At 36.6% G+C, this 26,650-nt stretch overlaps 4 protein-coding genes and 1 long non-coding RNA gene across 5 annotated transcripts; 1 reads left to right on the top strand and 4 right to left on the bottom strand.

Moving 5' to 3' along the window:
• Window positions 1-1,194: 1,194 nt before the first annotated feature.
• On the bottom strand, window positions 1,195-4,042 carry LOC132180490 (GRAS family protein RAM1-like). The gene is made up of 2 exons (XM_059593334.1): window positions 3,110-4,042; window positions 1,195-2,307 (listed from the first exon to the last, which is right to left on the bottom strand). The coding sequence occupies exons 1-2, from the start codon at window positions 4,040-4,042 to the stop codon at window positions 1,195-1,197; spliced, it is 2,046 nt and encodes a 681-aa protein (XP_059449317.1).
• A 5,301-nt stretch (window positions 4,043-9,343) lies between these two features.
• Window positions 9,344-10,427, bottom strand: LOC132183328 (uncharacterized). The gene is made up of 2 exons (XR_009440397.1): window positions 10,381-10,427; window positions 9,344-9,739 (listed from the first exon to the last, which is right to left on the bottom strand). It is a non-coding gene; the product is annotated as an uncharacterized LOC132183328 (long non-coding RNA).
• LOC132183327 (uncharacterized) lies at window positions 9,733-11,119 on the top strand. The gene is made up of 2 exons (XM_059596739.1): window positions 9,733-10,284; window positions 10,384-11,119. The coding sequence occupies exons 1-2, from the start codon at window positions 10,086-10,088 to the stop codon at window positions 10,716-10,718; spliced, it is 534 nt and encodes a 177-aa protein (XP_059452722.1). The 5' UTR covers window positions 9,733-10,085; the 3' UTR covers window positions 10,719-11,119.
• A 2,996-nt stretch (window positions 11,120-14,115) lies between these two features.
• On the bottom strand, window positions 14,116-16,181 carry LOC132181941 (omega-hydroxypalmitate O-feruloyl transferase). The gene is made up of 3 exons (XM_059595164.1): window positions 16,072-16,181; window positions 15,513-15,983; window positions 14,116-15,244 (listed from the first exon to the last, which is right to left on the bottom strand). Exons 1-3 carry the CDS (start codon window positions 16,072-16,074, stop codon window positions 14,375-14,377), a joined length of 1,344 nt encoding a protein of 447 aa, XP_059451147.1. The 5' UTR covers window positions 16,075-16,181; the 3' UTR covers window positions 14,116-14,374.
• Window positions 16,182-18,359: 2,178 nt separating this feature from the next.
• LOC132183318 (actin-related protein 2) lies at window positions 18,360-25,575 on the bottom strand. Its single transcript, XM_059596727.1, has 15 exons — window positions 25,379-25,575; window positions 24,403-24,513; window positions 23,821-23,955; window positions 23,634-23,705; window positions 23,438-23,516; window positions 23,165-23,214; window positions 22,757-22,860; window positions 22,573-22,641; window positions 22,426-22,489; window positions 22,112-22,180; window positions 21,670-21,753; window positions 20,822-20,880; window positions 20,165-20,231; window positions 18,916-18,999; window positions 18,360-18,769 (listed from the first exon to the last, which is right to left on the bottom strand). Exons 1-15 carry the CDS (start codon window positions 25,418-25,420, stop codon window positions 18,689-18,691), a joined length of 1,170 nt encoding a protein of 389 aa, XP_059452710.1. The 5' UTR covers window positions 25,421-25,575; the 3' UTR covers window positions 18,360-18,688.
• Window positions 25,576-26,650: the final 1,075 nt, after the last annotated feature.

The raw sequence follows: 26,650 nt of genomic DNA, 5'->3' as shown, positions 1-26,650 counted from the left end.
AGCATGTTTGGCCCACAAATGTCAGAGTGAAAGAAATGTCTAGAAAGTGTGGCTCCAAGAGGGGCACGAAGTTTGGCCAGAATTAAAAAATCGAATGAAGTTAAGATGATTGGGTACTTGAACTTTTGCCAATAAAATGCTTGGGTACCACAGCATTTATTATTGGTGAAATGATTAAGAGTGTGTAGCTACAAATTAGTCATGATTTACTAATTAAATTGGCAAATTTTTTGCTTAATCATTTTATTAGGAGTAATGTTAGAAATTATATTTTTATTTTACAATTATTTTATAATGCTAACAAGTTCTAACCAATTTTTGGATAAGTTCTTCTTACACAAAAATAAAAATAAAAAATAAAATCAAGAGTTGGTTGGCACTATCACATTAACATTGTAAAATGTGATTTTTAGTATTTTCATATTTTTATTTCATAATTGTCTTGCAATATTGGCATAATAGTCTCACCTAATCTTTTAATCAATTCTTGTGAAGAAAAAAAATATTCAAGAGTTGGTTGAGATAGTCATACCAGTATTGTAAGATAAAAATATAGTATATAGTATTACTTTTATAACTGAAAATCACTTGGTAGTACTTATTTGCAAAAAGTAAATCTTTCATTCTTGAATTTGGACAGAATAATGTTAGAAATTATATTTTATTTTACATATATATTAGCTCCACGGAATAGTAGCTTATAGTGTTTCTCTTTTGGATATAGTTTTTCTTTCCAAAATTTGAGCCTGAAACTTTGGTATGGCTTGGGCCCAGAAATTTCACTTTCAGGTGCGGCGGATAATAAATAGCAAAGAAAAAAAGTCTAAAAGACACTTGAGAAAATAAAGGATAAAGATTCCTTTGGATATCTTACCATGCACCAATAATAAGCCTAAAGTCCATGGGTAACGACATCTTCTTGGACGGGAATCGCTCTGATGGAGCCTCTGTGCAATAAAATAATTATTCAACAGAAATATTAGGTAAATAAATAAATATAATATCGACGCAATCCCTAAGCTCATTGTCTACGTACGTACCCTTCCTTTCCTCCTCGATTTTTCTCCCCCCTTTCTTTGGCATTTTTCTTCTTTCTCTTTAATTTGCATGGACAAATTAATGACATAAGAAGTACTCTTAACATCAAACAAAAGGCCCAAAAATTACATGCACGTAAAAGCAAAAAGATGATGATCAACATCGCCATGCAGATGCTGCAATAAGTGGCCTATCTTGCCACCCCAAAAGCAAGCACCCCGTATCCTCCGTCAACCTATACCCATCACACGAATACAAACCCAGCAATATCTTGGACTGAGTCACCGCGTTGGCACTCAGCGGCACCCCCTTGAACCCTTTCCCTTCCATTATCTTCCTCCACTTGTCCAACCTCTCATGCCTCTCTATCCTCTCCGCCCCCTCATACGCCACTATGTTGCGTATCTCCGGCGCGAATATGTACTGCTCCACCTTGGCCCTCTGCGCCGAGTTCGCCGGAAACGTGGCGGCCAACGAGTCGAAGATGGCTGAGTAAAAGTGCAGTGCCTCAAGAAACCTTCCCAGAAAATATGGACCATTATGGCTTGCCTCTTGTTCCACTAGGGTTACGATGTTGGGAGCCTGGTCTCGGATCATTGCTAGTAAATTCCCAAGACAATTTCCAGGCACGCGATGGAGACGGTTCACAGAATTCACTGCTAGAGCCTCACCAACTCTTCGGTTAAACATGTGGGGTTTAAGGTCTTCTAGTTGCTCCCCCACCGGGTGGAATTCGAAGGGAATGTGAAGGGTGTGAGCTAACTCTGTCAAACACCTACCGGTCTCTCTCACCGACTCTATGGAGCTCCCGACGCCGGTTATCCGGAGAAAGGGAACCTCACCAGGGCGTGCCGCCAGGGCTTGCATGAAAGCCGGCCACTGGTAGCCTTGGAGAATATCCAAATCTATAACATGGACACGCTCTTCGGCTTCGAAGGCCTCAAATATAGCCTGATTGGCTGTGAAGTGAGCGAACTTTATGTAAGGGCAAGCTTGGTAGACGATTTGGTAGATCTTGAGGACTTCTAGTGAGTTTGGTGGGAAAGGATTAAATCTAGTGGGTTTGGCGGTGCTGGTAAGCGTGGCGGCTAGCCTTGCGCTGAGGGCTTCAGTGAAGCAGGAGGCTACACGTTGCATGGAGTCGCCGAGAGGGGTGACGACGCGGTTGAGATGGTGGAGGTATCTCCTTGCCAACATGTAGTCTTCTTTGGCAACTGCTTCAGCGCATGCTAGAAGGAGGTGCACTAGCTGGAGCCCACTATCGTGTTCCTGCACGTGCATGAAACAGATATCATGGAGTTTTAAGATTGGAAACAAAGTCCACATATATATATATATATATATATATATATATATATATATGGAGCCAAATTAAACAACTATGTAAGCCAAAATTATCCAATCAAGGAATATATAGCAAACGACTTTGAATCTCTCTCTTCCGATCCTCCTTTCAATGAATCAAAGCTTTATAATTCACGTGCATGGTACAATATTTAAAGATAAAATTAAGGAAAAATTTCACTTATCCCGAATATTTCCGTATACTTTTGTAACGATGCCCTAAAGTTTAAAAAGTGATATTTTATGTTCAAAAATTTTATTACTCAATTTTTGTTAAATGGTTAAACCCATGGGAATTGAAGCTGTTCATTGTTAAACCCATGGGAAGCTGTTCATTTTTTTAACAGCGGGAGAATCTGAAATTGTAACTTTTAAGTTTTAAGGATTCGATTGCAAAAATGCAAAAACATAGTGCATGCGAGTAAGTGACGTTTCATTAGCTGAGGGAATAGATATTATATTCACCTGCTCAAATTAAGGAAAAATTTCATTTAACCCGGATGTTTTCCGTATACTTTTGCAATCATGCCCTTAAAGTTTTAGAAGTGAAGTTTTATGTTAAAAATTTTACAATATCAAACTTCCATTATGATATATTTAATAACAGATGACACCAAAATACTCAATTTTTGTAACTTTTTAAGTTTTAAGGGTATATGATTGTAAAAATATAAAAACATGGTGCGTGTGGGTAAGTGAAGATTCGAATAGATATTATATTGATCACCTGCTCAGAGCCAACAGGAAGAGCTGGCACCATCAAGCTATGGTTAAGGTTGTGGTGTTGTTGTTGATCTGGTGTTTTTTGCTGTGGCTGCTTCTGCAGTAGTTGCTTCTCTTGCAGGCGCTCTTGTTGCAACTGTTGTGACAATGGTGCACTTGGCATAATGCCCATTTGATCATAAATATCCCTCTCTGGGGCAGCTTGAGATCCTCCCGGAGTACTCGATGTTTCATGAACAGAACCGCAAAACGTTGAAGAATTGTTCATCGTCAAGCCGTCCACTGCCGGAACCATGATTGGCATATCATAGTGCGACGAACTTCCGAAACCGGACAGCTTTGTCGCCGTCGCCGGATATTCATATTCATGTCTTCCATAATCATCCAAAAACTCCTCAATAGATGACAGCACTGAAAGGTTCTCAGGCTTCATATACTGGTTGTTTGGCGAGTTAAAGACCCTGTGAAGCGGGCTTAATCCTTTTCCTTTCTGCGTGCTGGTAAAAGGACCAATCTGGTTAGAGGAGAACCGTGGAGGAGAGGAACCTGAGAGAGTGCTTTGTCCCTGCATTGCCTGGGCATAGTTGTAATTGTAATTGTAAGCTGATGCTTGTGGGGATGGATAATTCCTCACCGGTGACGAAATCATATAATCTCCATCCAACTGATCGGAAAAGAAAGACTCCCACAGAGAACTTGTCGGCGATGGGACTTCAACGTCTCCGATATCCAACTCAAATTTAAGGTTGGGTAAGTTTAGGCTTGTTGGGGTTAGGCTATTTTGTTCCAAATCAGAGGATGAAGGAGCTGTTGAATTACATGTAGTAGTAGTTTTCTTAGATTCTGAGACTGACTCATTTGGAGAAGTTGGTGGGGGTTTTGTGCATGAGTTTTCACTCTTGAGGGTTCCCACGCTTCCACAAAGGGAATTAATCATTTTTTTGGCTCAATACCCAGACAAGCCCTCTATCTATAATATTCAGCTCTTTGAAACAGAGAGAAATGAAATACTCGGTTTGAAGTAGTATTGGTGGTATAAAGGAAAGAGCAGAGCCTCTGTTTTTCACCTTCTTATTTGGTGGGATTTGTCTCTTTCTCCGTAAGGATTCAGAAAGAGAAGATAGTAAGGACAAAGCCCCAATTCATTTGCATTGTGATTGGAGGGTTTGTGATCACCTCCATTTCTTGTCTTATTCTTGTGTAGCTGGTTTTTTAGAGGTGTGATTTTTGTCATCTTCAACAGTTCGGGAAGCCCCTGTGTCTGCCCTACATGAGAATCTACTAGGTTGGGACCCACTCTCCTTGGGCCGGCCCATCTGAGAACAAGGAAGTTATAATTTATATTATCATTACTTTATTAGTTGTGAAGCTGGGAAAGGTCGTTGATTAAGGGAAAATGATGGAGGAGAGAAAATCTAGGGGAATATAATAGGGATTTTCATAATGTAAAAAGGATTAAAGGGGCACAATTTCGAGGCTATTGTGAAAAGGACCTTAACAATAATTATTGACAAAAATCACCGAAATACTGTTAATTTTACATCAACAAGAAGACCCACCCAATATTCGATACCTTGCTGCCTTTTTCCTATTTATAAATATGAAAGTTGATATGACATTTATTTGAATATATAGGATTCACATGAACTCTCTTATAATTTGTTGAAAATCTCAATATATCATAGGCATTCCTTATAGCATTATGCGAACTTAAACACATACTTATAATTATCTTGTATATCTGTGGTCGAATTATATATGTAAAATGCAGAACAAGTTAACCCAAGTTTTGGAATAATTAATGGATTCAGATTATATTTATAAATTTAATGGTGTATACATTGCCACATGGTCAGGAGTGAAACTAGCATTTGGAGTTTGAAGTGGTACAAAACTAAAAAATTAAAGGCATTTTAAAACAAATTTGTTGTTAGATAAATATTAAGATGATGTGGAACTTATTCATTAGTACCCTTAGCATTTCTCTTCTAACAATAGCATTGTAATTGAATCCCAACATCCTTAGTATTTGTGTCTTCTTTATCAATTAGGCCCCAGTGTGTACACTAATGTATTTTTGCCTTCAATATAATATTTTATTTTAATTGATACATTTGTTGGTCATCGTCCAAAATATTCAAAAATTCCAAACATATTCCACTCATATTACATTAAAAATAAAAAATAAAAAAACCCAATATATGCCACTCTTTCTCATGCACTCACCAACTCTTACGCGAAAATGTGTTCATATTTATCACGAAACATGATAATCAACCAGCATTTTCTGTCGTCCTTTTGTCTTTCCCTTCTGCTTTTTAAGCATTATAATTGTCATCAGATTATGAAGAGATCGAGCTAGCCCTAGAAATACAATGGCAAAAGTATCAACAAGCAGGCCAATTTGCTAATATACATGAACTAATTGAAGTACTCCTACACAAACAGTCAATTTGACAAATGTGGGAAAATTTGTGTGGGAATTTAATAAAACGTAGTGCGCAAAATCAGAAATAGAAGATCAGAGAGGATGAGAGAGAGGTAAAGATAGATAAGAGTAGAAGGAGGTGAGGAAGTCAAAGTGAAGAAGGAAAAGGACAAAAAAGGGACATAGGCAAAGTCGTCGGATGTGGCGTCGGTGGCGCCGCCTGGGCCTTGGATTTGCCAAAGGAATGCAGTGCTTGTCCACAACCATTATCCCTCTTAGGCGGCATTTCCTTCCAAAACTCTCTCTCTCTCTCTCTCTTTCTCTCTCTCTCTCTCTCTTATTTCATATTTACAATCACCTTGCAAGCATGCATGTCCTTTGTATATATATTCATCACCAAGTCAAGCTTTCGTGCCACAGCATCCCCATTAATTAATCAAATAAATCTTGCTTCAAAACATGGGAACATTTCTATATATTTGTGCGGAACTCCAAATGTGATTGTTCTAAATTAACTTTCTTCTTCTCTTCTTTCATTTGTCAGGGCTTACGTACACCAATCCTGCAGATTTTGGTATGTCCACGTTTTTATCGTTTAATCTATATAGCTTCAAACCACGTACGGATTCACCTACATTATACGTAGCTATCCTTATAAGTTATAAACACTAAAATGCTCGGGACTTCCTAGCTACCTAGTAAAAAAACATACGTTGAAAGGCCTATAATAATTAAGATTGGTGTAACTGACACCCTTGGGTCAGCCCAACAGGGTGTTAATCTTCTAGAAATCTGATGGGCTATCATAATAAACCAAGATCAAGAAGGGGCCCGACGGTCAGACTCAAGGCCAATACAAGGCCCAAGATTACGATGCACCTGCATCTTAATAGAACGCCCCGCAACCAATCTCCCTCTTTAGCTAGATTGGATAACGGCTTTCTCATGTCAGAAATGTCCCATAATATTCACATAATGGAATATTCAGAACCTTATTACGTGACCTAATGAGCAACCTAATTTGATTCCCTTAATGGAATTCTAGCTAAAAACCCTCAAAACCCTAACAAGGAAAGGCGGGAATAACCAGACTATATAAGAAGGGTAATATCCTCATCAGGTATACAATCATTTCTTACACCCTTACTCTGTCAATTTGCTTTTCTTTTTACTTATCCATTCTGACTTAATTATCGAAGGTAGTTCTGTCGAACCTACAATGAACCTCTCTCACTATTTGCTTTGTTTGCAGCCTTCCACCAGTGGTTGACATGCAGTCATTGTGTCAACAAGGATCATTGTTCATTAGGATGGGCCATTAACCCGGCCAATGCATATCTTGGTAGATAATCGTAAAACTATCTTTAGCTCGATCTCCAGCAAGCCACCTAAAATACTAGAGTAAATTTTATTTTCATTTCTAAATTTTTTCATTATCTGTTGTAATTTTCAGCAAGAATTAGTGTAACACCCTAGATTATATAAATTATAAATGGTTACATGTCTTTATATATGCTTGTGAGAGCATTTCAGGAAGGACGGAACCAAGGGGCCGGCCCCAAGGGCATAGTTGTAGAGAGAACCTTGAGGGGCCCTGGTGAAGATATGCTAAATCCCACATTAGTGTTGACTAACTAGGTGGTATAATTGGATTATATAAACAATTTTATAAAACATTAATTATGACTAATACTTTTATATATATGATAATGCATGTGTTCTTGGATATTCCTATGTACAACTTCTATCATTTTTTACTTTGTATCATTCGTTCTCTTGTGCAGTCCACTGGACGTACACTAGGTGTACAGTATTACTGCTGCAAATAACTATATGTTTTCAAGTGACAATAATATTGGAGATTATTTCAAAGTTTCATTAGTGAGAAAAGAAAAGAGATGTTGGATCAATAGTTTCTTAATCGCGTTTGTATAAACTATTGGACCCCCGATCTTCTTGTAAGCCGATTTTCAAAGGTAAGAAGTTTGTACAAATAATTAATTTGCTTAATATATTACTCATGTTGGAAATTCGATATATAATCTTGTCACATATTTTGACAAGTCGTGTTTGGACGAGCATCATGTTCGTCAAAGCCATTATATTATGCAGCTATAGTAAACAGCATTGAATCCACGATCCCTGGCGAACAAGGAGCTATGTAAAGCAAAAGCTACGTCCAACGCCACCTACCATGTGCTACTTGGTCGACCTTTACTATTTTTATCGGTTAAATGCAAACATCCATGGCCAGGTCAATGCAGTACTACATGTATATATTTTAAGTACAAAACTCCAATCACCTAATGTCAACCATTTTTAAGGAAAATCAATCCCGAATACCTAATCTTTTCAAAGGGTCAATTGAAACGTCAAATGACAAATGCAGTGAGCACCAGAAAATAAAAAAAATAAAAATCTAATCTAAACATTTGTATTTTTATTTTTTCTCACCTAGTGGGAGTGGGCCTGAGACCAAATCTCTCAAGGACCCAAACCACCACACTCCAGATCTCAGATCTAAGACTCGAACTAAAGCAAGGTTAATTGGGCTTGTTTGAGGGCGGCCCGCGTTCTTTATAGTCTCACGTTCTGGAAGCACAGATGGGCCTGGAAAGATATTTATACCGGCCGAAGAGTTAAAATTCATAAGATAGATATGTGTAAGAAAATATGTGTAGCTATAACAAATGGTCGGATGGAAGAAGGGTACTTTTATTAGCTCTTTATGTGCAAAGAAATCCATCGATGCAATTGCTTCGTCGCCAAGCCTAGGTGTCCGTCCATGGAGATGGAGTATTTGTTATGAAGGAACGGTAAGATTTGGGAAGAGAATTAGGGATTGTTCCCAGCACAGGTAGCTCGGGAATGGGGGTGGCTTGATCTGGGAATGGGGCGCTGAAGGAGGAACTGCAACAACTGAAATCTTGGGGATGGCGGAGCAATAACAAACCACCCTATGCTTCTTGTCTGGCTTTTAGAGTTTGTTTTCCTTCATCGTCCTTTCTTCTCAGCAGATAAACAGAGGATTACGTAGAATTTAGAAACTGATGAAGATAAAAAAATCAACATTTTAAATTTAGTAATATCCAAATTTTCAGTAAAAGAATCCTAAACCAAAGAAAACCGCTCAACGTTAATTGGGCTTGTTTGAGTTCAGCCCACGTTCTAGAACGTCTCATGGGCCTGGAATGATATTTATACCAGATAGTTAGCCCAAAGACTTAAAATTCACAATGAAGGACTAGGATAAACCACTTTTAATAGAAAATCTACAGGCTTTTCTCTTATTCTGTATCATAATAACAAAAATTGAACCATATCTTTTGATCCTTATGAAATTTAATCCCAGAGGAAGTGGCCCGAGCCACCCTTTACGGGTAATGATATTTAGTAGAATATTAACCATTGATTTTTTTTTTCTTCTTACAAAGCCTTCGTTAATTCAAAGGTAATTTTCGCTACCACATCATCCCAATTGTATGCCAGTCATATGGCAGTCTACTAAATAACATTTTTTTTTAATTAACATTTTAACATGAAATTCTCTCTAAATCCTTGGGCCAATTTCACAAACCCAAAAGGAATTTCTGACAAAGTTTTTTTTGAAGAAAATTCTTCTTACCCAGTCCATTAAACTGACATATGTCCTTAGTACTAGAGTGGTCTTGGATTTTTATGTGGCAAAAATTCCCTTCTCCAAAAAGTTATCCCCAAATAATTAAAAAATCATCTGCAAAAATAGGTGCTACAAGTTCATACCACCGCGAGCCACTCTTAACAGTATTCATTAGTTATAAATGTCGGAAATTAGTCAGTAAACTTGATTAGTATATAGAATAAAACTCTTCCACCCATCTTATTACAATTTCCAAACAGAGCATAAGCTGCACTTCAACTTTGAAGATTCACATGAACTACATGAACCCCATTTTCTCTCAATCATGTCAACAACTTTTCCCTTCAATACCTTGTCCATCAAATCCCACCCCAACAAAGAAAATAAAAAATAAAAACCTTATCCATCCATACAATTACAACCCACATTCAGATGCACAAATTATGCAGTAAAGTCACTGAACAAGTGGAAAGTGGATACACTAAAGCTGAACTTAAACTGAACATGGGCATCATATAAATGAGCTCAGTACCTAACGATTTGTACTGCCAAATGTCCTTTTTAGCACGCGCCTTGGTGAGAGCCAACTGCAATAGACAATACGTTAGTGTAAACAGCAATTTTCCTGTGGAGCTGAGAACTTCAAATCAAGCACCACCACCTCTCAGTTTAACTAAGGGAGCTATTCTTGCCCAAAAAAGAATCTACTGTCTTCTCTCTCCTACACATCAAGTCCATATCTTGCCAAAGAACATTCACATGACTTTGTTTCTTGTGAAAAGGATAAATTTCCACCACTTTTTGCTTACAGTTGGATCTCCACCAACAACTGCCGCTCATTATCCACACAAACAAATTCATCTTCTACTATGTGATAATGCTTTGAAGGCTATTCACAGCTAGCAAAACAACTATTCCTAAAGAAGCTAGCCAATGTTTAAGCCATACTCTTTATCTCCAAAGTTAGCCATGAATCCGATGATTCTCTTTGTCGTTTCATCTTTGTTTATTAATTCCCTATATGCGGGAGTTGAGCCAGCAAAAAATAACTCCCAGATCATTGTGATGGGTTTTGTTTATTGTGACATCTGCGCCAATAACAGCTTCTCCAGACACAGCTACTTCTTACCAGGTGAGAAAAACTAATTTCAAGTTTGATTGGATATATTATGTGTTGTTCATTTGTAAAGATATGAAGTTCATATATTTTCATGGTGCTCTGTCTTACCAGGTGCAGAAGTTACAATAGATTGCATGTTCAAAGCCATCTCCCTGAAAACCATAGAACAGATATCATTGTCGGTGAACAGAACTACAAATAAGTATGGAGTTTACAAGTTGGAAATACCATCGGTTGATGGAATTACATGTGCAGAAGATTCTGAAATCGTGTCTTCCTGCCAGGCAAGCTTAATACGGATTTCATCTTCTTCATGCAATATTCCTGGTTACAAGACCACATCAGATCAAATAGCAATAAAATCAAGACAAGCCAATCTCTGTATCTACAGCCTAAGCGCATTGAATTTTAGACCATCCAAGATAGATGTCACCTTATGTGGATAATAAATAGATGGCTTCTCAAGCTCTTTCCACCATGCTTCCACAACATGGTTCCTTCCCTATGTAAACAATCTTTGCCTTCAAAATACATCCTACTGTCCTACTAGCACCATCATGGCTCTTTTACATTCCCCATGTACACAGAATCCAGGAAACCCAATACCTTGGATACCTTTTCTCCTGGCAGCCCATCACTGAGAGATTAGTCTTTCATTTTCTTTACTGTCTTATTTGTCTGGTTGTTTGGCTATACTATGTTTGCAGAAAATATGTGTATAGTTTGGGTGCAAGAAGAAACTTCACTTGCCAATGTTTATAAGATTAGGTCCTTGTTACAATGTATGAATTGTGTATTGAGTTTTCTCTGGTCACTGACATTATGAAGGAAAATTTAAGCAGCTTGAACAATTTCAGAAGTATACAAACTCACTCAGCGTGCAAGGAACATGGCACCCTCAAATTGACGAAGTCTTAAAGAATTGGTTGGATCAATAATCCTGTTCCGAAGTGCATACATCATCCTCAAACACCATGGCTCCCATTCAAAACCACAAGAACTATGAGATGCATTATCATAATGACTAATCTTAGCCATATCTGCTCCATAACTCCAAAAAAACTAATCCTCACAATTGTTTTTTTTAGGTACCTGGACATGACAAGTGAGGAACAATGCCATAGTGTTTGGGTATGTCTTGAAATGCTTGTTAAGTATATTCCGAAGCATTTCTCATAATGAAAAACTTTGATGCATTTTGAAAACCGGGCCTCAATCATTTTGGAAAAAGTGTGATAAATATCTAATAATTTATAACCTGATTTCATTAAGAAAACCCAGATGTAACGGGAAAAATCATCAACAAAAATTACAAAATAACATGGGTCACTCATACTTGAAATAGGAGAATGTCCCCAAACACTAGAATGAATTAAATCAAAATAAGCATATGCAACAAACTCACTATTATTAAATGGCAAGTCAGTTGTTACTCAAGTTGACAAGAAACACAATCAAAAGAGCTAGAACTAGTGAATACTAAACCTAACAAACCTTTAAAAGCTAATAATTGTACCCCAAGATGCAGATGCATGACCAAGAAATGAGTGGCAAAGGACCGTGGATGGTGGTGGTGAAGAGACACCAGCAGAAACTTTGGAGGTGGGAAGGTGTAAGGATGAAAGCTCAAGCATTTGCCGAACTCTATGCCTAGTCCCAAGTGTTTGGCTCGTCCAAGGGTCCTGTACATTAACACCAAATTAGACAAAGAGAAGTCTATAATCAAGTTCATATAGTTGGCCAACAGAAACGAGGTTAAAGGATAGTTATGGCACATGAAAACTTCAAGAACAAGAAGTTTGGGTGTATTACCAAAACGTGGCAGAACTTGATTGAATATTGCCTCTAAGCCAACTGTAGATAGGGTGAAAGTCGATGTTGGGAACTCGCCAAAGTTAGCCATTGGAAATGGAACACTCTCAATATTGGCAATTGCTACAATGGGCACATTAAATTTGGGGGCGGCGGCTGCAATTTTCAATAGTCTGTCTTAAGCGTCTATAGTGGCGACAATAGTTGTTGTCGCAAGTCTTAGAAGGAAGACAATGAGGAGCTGACTTGTCAGAGAGCTTTGGTTATGAAGACAAAGAACCAGAGTATGAGGAAGCCAATTCTGTATGATTAAGCTCCTGTAGTCGAGTCTCCTCTCGAACAAGTTCAAAGACAGCCTTGTTCAAGGAAGGAAGAGGAGAGTGATGCAAAAGTTGCCCGTGTATAGACTCAAAATCATCACACAGAGCCATCAGAAATTGATAAAGTCGATGTTGATCCATGCGTGAAGTATATAGTTGAGCATCTTCAGGATCCTTCCAAACTGGGTCTGAAAGAGAAAGCTGATCCCATAAGAATTGCATGCGAGCAAAGAAGTCATTGATAGTTTGTCCTGATTCCTGCTTCAGATGGTAGAGATCAAACATAAGTTGGTACTCTCGAAAACCATCAGTAAATGAGTAGCGGGAGGCAAGCATATCCCAAGCAGACTTAGAATCATCAAACTTGCCAAGCATCGCTGAGATAGATGGAATGGTGGTGTTACACAACCACGTAAGGATTTGATGATGATTGCTATCCCAATCAATAAGGCGAGTGAAAAATGCTTCATCTGATTCAGTAAGGCCTTTAGTGGGCTTTTTGAGAACGCCAGTCACATAAAGCCCGAGTTTGCGTCCTTTGAGAAAAATGCGCATCGATTGGCCCAAATAGTGTTGTTTTTGCCATCCAATGTAACTTGAATAGGATGAGAAAACTCGTTTTGCGCCATTTAGAGATGTCAAATGGAAAAGGATCCCAAAATGTAAAATCAGTCTGAAAAATCGAGTAGAAAACACCTGGCCAAATTTGGTCAACACAAGTGGCATTGTTTGATAAACGTTTTTCCATGATTTTGGCATTACACTATTCATCTCATTTTTTCAATATTTTATTACTTTTTATATCATATTAATCATTTTTTATTACTATTCAAATAAAAAAAATCACTACAAAACAAATTTTTTTATTTTTCTATATCAAACATTCTTACTTTTTCATTTTTTGAAAAAAAAATATTTTTACTTTTTTCACATCAATCACTTTTTGCTACAATATCGAACCAAAATCGAAACAAAATCGTTTATCAAATGAACCCTTTAAGAAAGCGCTAAAATTTCTCCATATACAAGAGGAAAAACAGTAAACAAAAGTGACCGTAGATTACCGTTATTGAGCATTATGTACAGAAACTCTGAGCTGGGTTTGTAGCCATTTTTAGCCTCTTCGCTTCGATTACCACTCTCAGTCAATTACCCAACTCAGTGCCCCTGTTCTCGAATAGTTGCCTCAATCGAAACGACGATGTTTGAGTCAGCTACGACCTTTATTTATTTATTTTTTTTTTGGGTTTCTTCTCTTGCTTTGTTTCTTATATTTTGGCCTTTCTTGTTCTTCCAGAATGGAGACCCTTGCAAACGATAGGGTTTTGTAACCAAACGGCACTATTTAACTTCAGCGGTTTTAACGTGCCGTTCAAAAATATAATTTGTAATTTTTATTTAAGGTATATTTGTAATTTTAAAATAACGGTGCCACGTGGCATGTACTATGGTTACAAGACATGTTAAACATGTCTGATGCGGTACTAATTGATTAGCCTAATATAACATATTATTAATTACTTATTTGAAATCGGAGAAAAACTTAAGGATTTATGAGCAGAAGTTAATATAAAATATAAATACATGAAACAAAGTGACATTATTCATGAGCAGAATGCCATTAGAATCGGAATTTAAATTTTTGGCATGCAACTTATACGAAACTGAAATTGCCAGATTGGTAATACTGAAAACAAAATGTTATTAATAATAAAATAAAATGGAAAATAAAGTTTATTAACAAGCTGATTGAAACCAATTAGCTCAACATTCAGAAGTACACACTCAAAAATAAAAGAAATTTTGTGCTAGATAGATACTAAAGAGTACTGTTTGTAATAATGGTGCTCTTAATATAGAGATGCATATATGTATAATATCTCAATTTGCTAATTTGCTTTTGTTCCCAGCTCCCACAGTAACACACATAATATTCTTGGAGGAGTAGTAGATCGATCGAGCATTAACGTCTATATCTGCATGAGTTCTTGGAAGATCTTCATGGCAGGGGCTGGCAAACCCAGAAGCACATTTATGCTCTTCCTCTCTTTCCCAATGGAAGAGAACAAAACCACTTCCTTCTCAGGCAATGCCACTGGCCCTGACAGAACAGGCTCTCCCCATCCGAAGTCTGTGGTGTGGAAAGATAGCCTCGACCAAGTGGTGATCAAAAGGGTGGAAGCCAAAGATGGCCTTGCTCTTGTCACCTCGAAGTAATCTATGGCCGATCTCATATACTCGTCTGTAACCATCTTAATTGCATCCTTAACAAGCCCCACTGCAAATGATAATGGCTTCTCCAGGAGCTCACCTGCTTGGCATATTGAATTCGTCAACACAATCCCATTTCCAAAGTACCCTTTTGGCAGTGGTGGGTTGAATTTAGGCCTTCCATCAACAGCAAACAGGAGCTTTGTCTGTTGATCAGGTAAAAACTCAAGTGCTTCAGTTCTAGCTTTCCACACAAACGCAGAGAGGGCTTCAAATGTAGTGCACTTGTCATGAACCCCATTTTCCGTGGCTTTCATCTTTAGCTGGTCTAGTTTGTCAGGGTCAAAACAGAACGACTTGTAGAGCATTTCATTGCTGCAGATGTCTGTAGTACTGGTGCTGTGTTTAAGCTTGTGTTCTATCTCAGCAAATTCTTGGTGCAGATGCTCTATCTTAGGTGGGCTGCGGGCTGCAAGTGTGCTTCTGTCTAGGAATGGAGGCACAGCTAGCGGCAAGCCTCTTGCTGTTTCACCCCACGAGTTCACAAACTCCATAGCACCAATGCCATCGAACATACAATGATTCATGCACAGCCCAAGAACAAATCCTCCACACTTGAACTTAGTCACCTGGAATTAAGATGGCTAGAATTAGAACCTTACAATCATCCCACAAAAATCACCATCCAAAAAGCATACCCTTTAGCTCTCGAAGACCAAGAGCGTTAAACTCTCCCTTAATTAATGAGACTCAACGTGTGAAATTCGCATGGGCTCGTGAAGAAATATTTATCCTAGGTCTTCTCTATATTGACTAACAAGAATGATCATCAAAAAATAAAGGCTACAACTACAAATAAATAAAATTTACTACTAGTTTTAAGAAATATTTACATACCTGAGCCACAAGGGGAGGCATCTCTAAAATGTTCTTTGCACCAGGAATGTCATAAACCAACTTCCCGAGAGTCTCAGGGTCGGGCTTTGTTGTGTCTCCTATCTCTTTCATTGTACAGTTTGCTTCAGCCTCCACAAAAATAGCCCCCTCTCCAGTGCAAGCCACAATGAGCTTACCCTCTGAGCTGATGGTCAGCCGCCCAGCAAGCGGGTAATAGTGGACAAGAACCCTTTTCAAGGCATTCTTAATCACTTCCCCGGCCTTCTCATTTCCCATTTCCTCTGACTTGAAGGAATAAATAGTACGAACGATCACTGCAATGTTCTGATCAAGGTTTGAGAGGAAATACAGGCCCTTCTCTGTTTCCTCTGCAGGAGGAACCAATGTTGGCTCTCCTTGCTTCACACTAAGTTGAAGAACATCGCCATTAGAGCTCCCCATTGTAGCAGCAGATACTTCAAGCTCCACAACCTGAGTCAAATTAGAATATCAAGATTAATTAGTAGGAAAAGAAGCAAAAGGAAGAGTACAAAATATAATTGATTATGTGAAAACAAACCATGTGTACAAGCTGTCAGCTAAACAGAAAGGGTGTGCTCACAACTCAGTAAAAGAAAACCCAGTTACCAAAAAATGATAATTCAGGAACACAATTTACAAGCTGAGTTTCTTTCTTTCTTTCTTTCTTTCATTGGCCACTGGGATCAGAAGATATATATGGAAAGTGATCGACCCAGTTCAATAATTGTGTCATTTCGTTAAGAAATTAAACACGATGGGTGAAAGGGACGGGTGGTTGCGCAGTATTGGTGCATGCCAGCAACGCTTTGGCAGACGTTATTGAATTACACAAATCTTTATTTCGTAGACGTGGTCTTCTATCTGCAGTCTAAGTTTTTGTGATGTGGGTGGGGTAGGCCACTAGCAATTGGACCTAACATACCAGACGAAGGAAATCTGTAGTCAGAGATCAGAGAGACAGAGGAGTGGGGGCTTATTTGGTGGGGGTTGGCATCCCAAATCTGCTTACTTGATTCCTATATTTATTATGTTTGGTCTTTCTCGGTGACCGTTTATTAACTCATAAGCTTGAGTTTGAATTAGGAATTTTTTTCTAATATTATATTAAATCATTACTTACTTTAAAAAATAAAACTGAAAAGAATAGAATAATTTAATCATTTAATTTATCTTATAACACTTTCTCACGCTTGAGTTTAAATTTTTACTTAAAAAGTGAATCTTTATTCTAAAAGCTTAAACTTATAAAACAATGATAAATTTAATTATTGATTATAGTTTTAATTAACATCGTTGTATGGTTTAGGTTAGTAACCGAATGAATGAATCATCATCTGTGTCATGTTACGTGTTTAGGTTGCTTTTTTACTGAGTCAATACCGAGTTTCCAACAGCAATAACTTACGAGGTTGCTTAGAAGTTAGAAGATTCCAAACAAAGTCAAAGCACAATAAAGAAAACTAAACTCATGGGAAAGCTGAAACCTCCACTATCTGTTCTGAGCTTCACAACAATTAAAACATGATTTCACACCAAACAAGAAGAAGGAGAAGAAGAGAGAAACTGGACATGGTTTCAACTTTCAATGGAAATCAAATACTATGTTAAATGGGAGATCCATGATAGCTGTTATTATATCAGCTTCTTCGTTATGGTTTAATTCAAGAAAAAAAAAAAAAAAAAAAAACAAGAAGAGACTTCAGACTTGGAGCTTATTTGGGATTGCGTTTGAGAGATCGAGCTTTTAAGTCAAAAAGAGCTTTTGAACAAAAGCTTCATTTTTAAACTTTTGCCAAAAATGCGTTTTGATTATTTTTAGATTTTTTGCACCCTTAAAAGCACATTTAATTAATTTTACCAAACGAGTACTTTTTTTTTTCAAACAAACTTTTTGAGTGTTAAAAGTACTTTTAGGCGCCTCAAACGCAATCTCAAACAAGCTCTTAAAAGACAATAAGTATATACCCTTTTTTTTTAAGAAAAAAAAAAAATTGCAAAATAAAATAATATATGCTGCCTCTATAGGGTTAGTTACAGGCTTACGTTTTGTATTCTCTCTTTTTTTTTTTTTTTTTTTTTTTAATTTCAAAACAAAAGGTCAGGTAAGCAACTTGAGCAAAGAAGACAAGTTTTCGTGGACCAAATTCATTTCCGCTCTCCTCATTAAACTACTTTTAGATCAACAAATCCAAACTTGAGTGGGTGAACTTTATTTATTATTTTTAAATATTAAACCAATCCGAAACTTGTATAGCCTAATCTCTCTCTCTCTATATATATATATTTTTTAGGCATAAATGAACGACTTATGTTCACTGTAGATAAAGATCTTCACGATATAAATATAATGAACGATTACCTTTATTTTTAACTTTATTTTTTGGACGGATATTATTATGCTAAAAGCAACTTCCAATTACCATAATATGGATAATATGGCTCAAATAAAAAGAAAAAGATGGATAATATGAAACTTATACTAAGCTCATATAAGTTTGGGCCGCATTTGTGCTCGGAAAAGTAATGGGTAGAGAACAGTTAAAAGTGTGTTTGGTTTTTAGTAGTTTCAAGATGTACTGCTCGAAGAAAAAAAAAAAAAAAAGAATTTTAAAAACACAGTTATATATTTGATAAAATTAAAGTTCGGTCTTTAAAATTACAGTTTAACCAAGTCAAGTTGGTAGGTGAAATTCTATGTTACTATAGCCAAATAATTCTGACACGCACACGAGACTCTAATAAGTAAGCTAAAACCTGACACACTTGTTTGAAATAGTGGATGGAAAGTAAAATTTATAAAAATAGAATGATTTCTTTTCCCCCTCGTTAAGCAAGTCTCAACACCTAGAATATTTTACTGAAATATAGCTGAGTTGTAGAGTCAAGGTTCAATAATTCAACGTGGCGTAACCCCACAATATATACCAAATATTGGGGAGACTACGCGACATGAGATTGAAAGGATAAGAGGAGGATAGGAGGGTGAGAAATAGCATTACTCGGGATACATAGAAAAATTGCATCGCACTTATAGTTTGATCAAGCCCAATTACCAAAAAAAGAAACCATGTCCCAGCTCTCATGCTCATGCCTGTAATATGACACTCTCCCGACTACTAAAATAGCAAAGGGGGTGGCAAAGTGACCTCACAAAATCATGCCTGGCCACACTTGCTTAAACAAGCAACTCCTTCTTCTTGATAATCTTCCCTGCTAATCCAAAACTCGGGTGCATCCTGCATGTGTAACCACCACATTCAACTTTTCTCAGATGAGTTCACTTTACCAGCCAGCAAAGTGAGATATAAGAGATCATACAAATTGCATGTCTGACATGATGATGATAAAGGTAGAGAGAGAGAGAGAGAGAGATGGCGTGTACCTTCATAATTCCTGCAAGGACTGCACCTCCTAGATACACCATATGCTTTCTTCGTGGTGGATCCTCAATCCGTAATCGCAGTTTCTGTTCACCGTAACAATATTTAGAACAGATAAAGTGAAGTTCAAGAATATAAAAAGATTAAACTTGATCCATCATTGCAGTAAACCACACTTGGTGGTATTCTTTCTAATCATTGCGTTCTCCTATAAGCCACCTGATTTTTGTATAGGGAAGGATAACATGAAAGCTTTTAAAATTTGAAGAACCAAGTGAAGAAGGTCTACAGAAATATGACACATAACTGCGAGTACTCGATGAGCAAGAAATTCATGTAAGTAAAACACCCCCTTACACTATTACTGGCTCCCCTAAGTTTGATCACTAGTTCCACCGTTGAGTATGAGGGAAATGTATTTCCCGATAGATGACTATATATCAGGCGATTACTTATATAATAAACAAAAAAAAAAAAAATTGGATGAATAAAAATTTCATTTAAAACACAAACTCCATGCACACCAACAAGAAAGCTGAAACTCAGTTCTTTATACCAAACAATGAAACACCCCACCCCAATCAAACAATTACAAATGGTCTCCTACAAAAGAAAAAAAAAATCACAAGCTAAAACAAACCACCACCCATCAAAGAAAAAAAAGAGCTTCATTACTCATTTTGAACAAAGAGACTCAAAGGAATGCTCCAATTCTCACAAATCTTGATATTTTCAATAGTATTCTTGAACTTTCCTTTGCTCTTCCCCATGATTCTTGTACTAATCTCCCAACAAATAAGATGTACTATTTGCTCCTCAGAATTCACCCTATTGCAAAATTTAATACTATTCTGGTGCTTCCATATGTGATACACAGTTGCCCCAAGAGCCAATTTACACACAGTGCATTGCAAATTTTTCCCCTTCCATGCCTTCATGCCTTCCCTCACCACCTCATCCCAATCCAGCCAAATAGGACTAACCAAACTTTTAAGAATCACTTCTCTTCATAACCTTTTACTCCAATCACACTCAAAAAATAAATGTTCCCTACTTTCAATAGTATAGTGACAAAGTAAGCACTTCATATCCCCCACCATACCCCAACTTAGCAACCTATCCTCCGTATATAAGCCCCCTCTAATAGCCAGCCATAGGAAGAAAATTCAACTGTTGTCTAACCAAAAAGAATAAAAGGAGTATATGTTTGTTTCTCCTTGTAATCTACAACACACACAACTCAGAATTTACCTTCAACCCATCTTTGTTCCCCTTTAGAACGACGTCGAGATAACGATCCAGTATTTCTTTCTCCAAACTGAAAGAAAATTAAAATCAGAATTTCAACAATATTTACTTCTAAGAAGAAACTACAACAAAAGCACGGTCATGCCAAATGATGTGTTCATGGGATAAGAAAGGACATAATAAGCCCCAGATTACGAAATCTTCATGAATTCCCATACTCAGACTTCGAGAAAAACCAGGAACACATTGTTCTGTATGTAACAGTGATGGTAGATTGATATTCATACAACATACTACATATTAGTATCATCAAATTGGAAGGCACCAACTGAATTTTTCAGGCATCTTTGAATCACATGTTGCAGAAAATTGTCTTCTCTGATATTTTAAGATTGAACGATTGGCAATTGGTCCTTACAAACCTTCAACAAGTATGTACGTCAATACATCGTCAATATATAAGCAAAGGGACCAATCTTAACCATGGTCCAACAGAAATGAAAATATCTTCTGGAGTGTGAGACAGGAATCTAACATGAAATCTTAATATAACAGAAACTAAGATACCCATGCGGAACATAATGGGCAAGGAAAAAACACTATAGAAGAAGAAAGTAGGTCCATTATCTGATTCAATTCAAAAGGGGTTTACGGTATTACCGGCTAGGTAATCCTGGATACATGGTGCTCCCTCCGCTTAAGACTATGTGCTGGTAAAGCTGCAAAAGATAATTTGACGACAATTCAGAACCACATGACAGGGAGTTCACATTCAAAGCAAAACAAAGAGTATATATGGCAATGGTATGCCCCTAAGTTTACCACAACCAGCCCCTGAAGCTGCAGTAGATTCAATCATCAATCTGAATTCTTCAATTTCTATCTTAGAAAAAGCTCAGGCGAATATCCTAATCATTAGGTGATCAATATCTTGGCTAAGATATTTATATGCAGCTATAGAGAATCTAAATTGTGGTTTCTGGATCAGAAAACACAAGCAATGCCAAAGCACGTACAGGAGATGGAATGGTATTTAAAGTGGGAATTGTCAGCTCCAAGAAAAGGTGGGAGAGTGATATATATATCTATTTCAAAGGCAACCAATTGGTGAAAGAAACCAAATTAAAATGCATGAATATGTCTAAGCCATAGTATGTGGCCAAATGCACCAATTGGTGGCTGCTCCAGGTATGATATCACCCACATGTGCAAACTTATTAGAAGAAAGCCAGAAAGAAATGAAAACTTTTGGAAACTTAGAAATATTTTTAAAAATAAAAAAATAAAAAATAATAAGGAAGAACAAAAAATAGCAAACCCAGTAAGTACAAGTTTGATGTGAGAAGAGCGAGCTTCCTTCAAATACAAATATCTTATATCAACCTTACAGCATAGAAGTTTCACTTAGAACACATAACTTTTAATCCTCATCATACCAATCAAAGATATGATCAATGCTTTTAAGTTAGAAACATGTAAAAAGATTGTCTCAGAAATAATATTAGTACCATCATTCGATTGTCAATATCCATTTCCTGAATGCAGCGAAATACCATATCCGCCATCCCATCACCTTCGACATCGATCAGTTCCTGCAAGAAGGAAGCGCCTGTGAACTTTGACCTATTAAAAGATTGCTACAACTGCATTGCCTCATAGTCCTACCATGTAATACCAGGAAAAGCTGAAAAACCAGTACAGTAGAAGCTAAACGTACTGACAAAATGAGAACTGCTCTAAAAGAGATTATTAACATTCAAAGTAGATCAAATATCACATTACAATTCAGTTGACAACAATTTACAAAGTACATAATCAGGACCTACCAATCAGCTGCATAACATTTGACAATTTTCATGTTATAAACCACCAGTTCTTAGATTATATATTTATGTCACAGAAAAACTTGGAGACATGGAAAACAAAAATCAAAAGAAAGTACAGGCTTACTGGAGTGAAAAGAGCCTCAGGAGCCTGGAAACGTTCAGTACCAACTTTAATGACCCTTCCATCTGGCAGCTGATGAATATAACGTCATAAATTAATTTCACATTGAATATATAAATAGAAAAGTAGCTGGTATCATATTCAGAGAGAAACACATATAATGATATATATAAATAAGGAGATGAAGGATGTGCAGCTTGGGGATACCCCTAATTATGCTTCTTCAGTCAAGTCATGCCAAGAGGAATTGCATCTTTGAACATTTATATAGAAATGACCATATGGAGATCCAGTAGAAACTAAGAAAATGAACTCACAGTATAATTCTTAACAAGGATGGTGGTTTCAAGCCCCAGTTGATATTCTCTCTTGTAATCGTAACTGTAAGAAAAACAGATATAACATTACATGGCAATGCATCATGTTTGACCAAATCAGAATATAGCACGAGATTGTTTCTTCACCTTATATAGCAGAGCTTCTCTTTAATTTGCCTAACAGTCTCAAAATCCGCTGTCCTATTCATTGCATACCTTCAGCAAAGAAAGTTGTATTTTCCTATTAAAATGGAAGTTTGAATTGAGGAACAAAAATCAGTGTTAATTATATTGACCTTACTAATAAAGCCAATAAAGAATTGGGCCTCACCCTCTACGTGACAACAAATCAACCAGATATGCTGTTATATGTCGGCCAGCTACATTCATTCGCTTTGTAAGATGAGGGAAAGAGTAACCATCAACAACCGGAACCTGGACAGAAATCAGGTGAAATACTACAAAATAAACCTTCAAAGATATGGTATATAGTAATATACTGGGAAGAGTATGCATAACTACTGTCTTCTTTAAACCAAGTCCTGGATTTTTAGTGCCAACTACTGATCCAATATTTAAAATAATGCAAAATATAGTTAGTACTATATATCTAGCCCCTCACAGGACCATATACTGAGTTTTTAGTGAAAATAGCTACTTAAAGAGTATAAAGTGATGGAGCAGTATGCATAAAAAGTTGGCCATGATTTAATGTAAAAGAGGTTCTTGAGCAATTTACCACATGTGTTACACCATCACCAGAGTCAATAACTAATCCTGTCAGCAAACCTGAGAGGAAGTCAAGGAAATGCTGAAGCACATGGCTAAAAAATGGTGGGAAGAGTACGCATAAAATGGGTGGTAATAGTAGCATTAACACGGAGTGTTTCTAGCAAAAACATGACAAAGTCATCATGGTGGGATTTGCTGTTTATTTTCTCCAAGGACATTAAGAAGAAGGGGAAATTAACAAATATAGATACTTTTAACCTTCAATCATCTTTATAAGCACCTTGAGCATACAATGTTAAAACAGCTTGGATTTGGATGAAGACACCAGCAAAGTTGTATTTCTCAAACATGGTCTCAACCTGCAAATCAAGTCAAGCGCCAATAATGAAATGCCAATATTTTGATTCAGAATATTAACCATGATAGAGATAAGTTTACCAAAGAAAATAATTTTTTAAAATAAAAGATTCACAAACCATTTTTTCACGGTTCTTTGAAGGATTTAGAGGTGGGTCTGTAAGTAAAATCTTACATTCTGTTGGATCAATCTGTTGATAGATATTGGAACAAACTCAGTAATGATCTGGTGAGAGTGTATCATAAAAGAACAAATCACCCATACACCATAGATCGCCACAGCAATCAGAACCTCTTGAAACTTACTTTCAATTCACTGAAAAATGTGTGGTCCCAAACATGACCCATATCTTCCCAGTTTTGCACAATACCGTTATTGACAGGATAAGATATATCCAGTTGATGCCGCAAGTCTGCGCAAGCACCTCCAACAACAATATCCTAAATGAAAAAAAGAACAGCCTCTCATAACTAAGAATTAAGCATAACCCATAAATTAAAAATGCCATGTACTTAACAACAACAGAGCATGTGTAGAGAACATGAATATAACACAATCATAAATGAGCATACTAACCCCTTAACACAAGACATAGATTTGCATCCATGTCAAAACAGTAAACAAATAGCAACGAGAGATGTAGAAACATTTTCGTTTAACTAGTTGATAGTAGAAGTAAACTTTAGAATGAAATGTACGTTTGTGGACATATATAGCTAAGCAAACCATTTATAACAACAAGAAACAAGCAGATGAGAAGAAGATTTGTAGATTTTCATAAATAATAGCTTCAGAAAAAATGTTTGCATAATGCATTGCATAACAAATCCTCCGTGCTCTCTAAAAACAGAAATGCAATTCTTTTCCTAAGTAAGAAACAAAGTTACCGTTATCTCTTGTTCCACGAGTGATTCTTCATACCGAAGCATAGGCCTCCCCACCACACAGGGGAATACGGAGGTAGGGAAATTCTCGCCAGCAAAGCCACACTTGACATACTGCATCAAGTAACTAGTTTCACAAAAAAAGAACTAACCAATGGTAGCCAAATCAATTTATAACTTTGTCATTGTATTATATCATTGCACGGGAATGGAATTTTCCTCAAGTTCCACAAAATTGTACACACACACATCATTGAGAAGCAGGCCATTCAAAAATAAATGAGAGTCATAATGACAAGATATAGCAAAACGGATCAAGATCCTATACATTTTTAATAACTCCATGATTGAGTTATTAAAATCCAAGCCATCAGTTAAATTAAATAGTTCAAAATTAGCCATCTAAGTATATAACTTAATTAAAGTCTCTACTTATCAAAAAAAAAAACTGTCAATGTGCCTCATTTCAAAACCAAAAACACACTTTTCTCGAAACAATTCAAAGCACAAAACATTTTTCAAATGTGAATCTCACCAAAAAAACACTTTTCACCTTTATATTACATCAAAACACTTTTTCAAACAAAGATCGAAAAACACTTTTTAAGACTATTATCGAACATACTCTGGATTCTCCAGAATGGTAAATGCTGAGACGGTAAAATCTGAACAATTTAATTGAACAAGAAAGCGGATAGAATTTTCGGAACTCCACCATGGAGTTAATCTAGAAGATCCTAACCCTAACAACACACAGAATTCCAGTACAAACTCATACTGGAAATACTCATTAGTCCTGAGCTAATCGCGTACTGATTTCAAATTCTCCTCTATCAATTACAATCCAAATTATTTCAAGTGCTCGACGCACGTGCAGCAATGTGTATAATTCGGTGGATCGAGAAAAAAAATGAAGGATTAGGCTTAAGACGCTAATTAAGAAACGAAAAAATTGAGAGAGAGAGAGAGAGAGAGGTACCCCTGTGCCATTGTCGCAGACGACGACGTTTCTGTTGTCCATATTGGAGAGTCGGAGCTGCTTTCCTCGTCTAACACCTCATTTCTTCAACCAGAGTTGCGTGCAAATGCAGAGAAGAAACAGTTTGAGTCTGTTTTCCGTTGCAGAGAAGTCTATAAAACCATTTGCAGCACCAACTATTCGGATTATTAAATCGAAAGATATAAAAAACTCATGAGGACAGATTAAATAGACGTTAGGCAAGCTCTTGTTACGGCGACTTGTTAAGTTATTGTGGCGACCAGAACCGCCACATTGACTTTTGCTCGAGTTTTGCCGGCAGACTCAATAAACGGTTTTTCATTTTTTATTTATTTTGTACAACTTTTTATTTTTATCTTTTTGTGATTTCAACATTTTATTTTTTTTATTTTGCATGAATTAATGACAAAAATACAATTCATGATTTTTTTTTATTTTAAAACAATCTTAAAATTATCGGAATAGAGATAGTTTGAGAGAGTTATTTGTCATTTTTCCTATGTTCTTTTTTTATTTTTTATTTTTTAAGTACCGAGTAAATATGTCAAAGTTTCTAAGTCATAATTTTGTGTTTGGTTATTCATTTGAGCTCTTTTTTATACTACGTTTTGGTATAAAACTATAAATTAAGTTTTGATTATGTCCCTGGTAGTTGCAACCATTGAGTTTTGAACCTTAAGCCTTTAGAAGAAGGTGAGGATGATATCAAGTTATCGTGCCTCATATACCCTTGCCAACACATGTGCTATAATAATTGGTACAAAGGGCCGCGATCTCACAAGGACGAGTTATTCCCAAAAACTTGTCCTCAATTCGAATTGTAGACTACAACTTACTTACATGAAGCCAAAATTGCTATTAATCATAGGTCAACCATACTACGGTAAATTTGTTCCCAAGCCTTGCACACATTGCTTGTCACATTATGGAGTTTGCTATGTATTAAGTCATTACCTTCTCCACAATGAGAAAAATACTAAAGGTAGCACTAGTGACTAGAATTATCTATTATAAAGTTAATAGTAAAGAAAATTTTAAACTCATGTTTATATCATTTATCAAAATTAGTTTCATACGAGTAATGCTATAAATTTCTCTTGTATTCATATTATATAACTCAATAAATAACATAGCTTTTTAAATTATCATTTGGTATTTGGGTTTGTAATTGATCACTATTTAATTTTGATTAAATTATGATTTTAAAAGCCACCTAATCTTTTAAGAAAACACAATAAAAAATTAAGAATA

This window comes from Corylus avellana, chromosome ca5 (genome assembly GCF_901000735.1).
Source record: "Corylus avellana chromosome ca5, CavTom2PMs-1.0".
NCBI classification, from domain to species: Eukaryota; Viridiplantae; Streptophyta; class Magnoliopsida; order Fagales; family Betulaceae; genus Corylus; species Corylus avellana.
Note: the sequence above shows the minus strand (reverse complement) of the source record. Positions and strands in the feature narration are given on the sequence as shown.

What these genes read in the sequence shown, in the direction of transcription:
- LOC132180490 (XM_059593334.1), bottom strand. Translation starts at nt 4,042, where the DNA reads ATGATTAATTCCCTTTGTGGAAGCGTGGGAACCCTCAAGAGTGAAAAC. An exon ending in TTCCTGTTGGCTCTGAGCAG is followed by an intron (nt 2,308 to 3,109) that starts GTGATCAATATA and finishes ATGCACGTGCAG; the next exon opens with GAACACGATAGTGGGCTCCA.
- LOC132183327 (XM_059596739.1), top strand. Translation starts at nt 10,086, where the DNA reads ATGTTTAAGCCATACTCTTTATCTCCAAAGTTAGCCATGAATCCGATG. An exon ending in ACACAGCTACTTCTTACCAG is followed by an intron (nt 10,285 to 10,383) that starts GTGAGAAAAACT and finishes CTGTCTTACCAG; the next exon opens with GTGCAGAAGTTACAATAGAT.
- LOC132181941 (XM_059595164.1), bottom strand. An exon ending in TGCCTCCCCTTGTGGCTCAG is followed by an intron (nt 15,245 to 15,512) that starts GTATGTAAATAT and finishes TCTTAATTCCAG; the next exon opens with GTGACTAAGTTCAAGTGTGG.
- LOC132183318 (XM_059596727.1), bottom strand. Translation starts at nt 25,420, where the DNA reads ATGGACAACAGAAACGTCGTCGTCTGCGACAATGGCACAGGG. An exon ending in TCTGCGACAATGGCACAGGG is followed by an intron (nt 24,514 to 25,378) that starts GTACCTCTCTCT and finishes TACTTGATGCAG; the next exon opens with TATGTCAAGTGTGGCTTTGC. An exon ending in CAAAGAACCGTGAAAAAATG is followed by an intron (nt 23,517 to 23,633) that starts GTTTGTGAATCT and finishes CTTGATTTGCAG; the next exon opens with GTTGAGACCATGTTTGAGAA.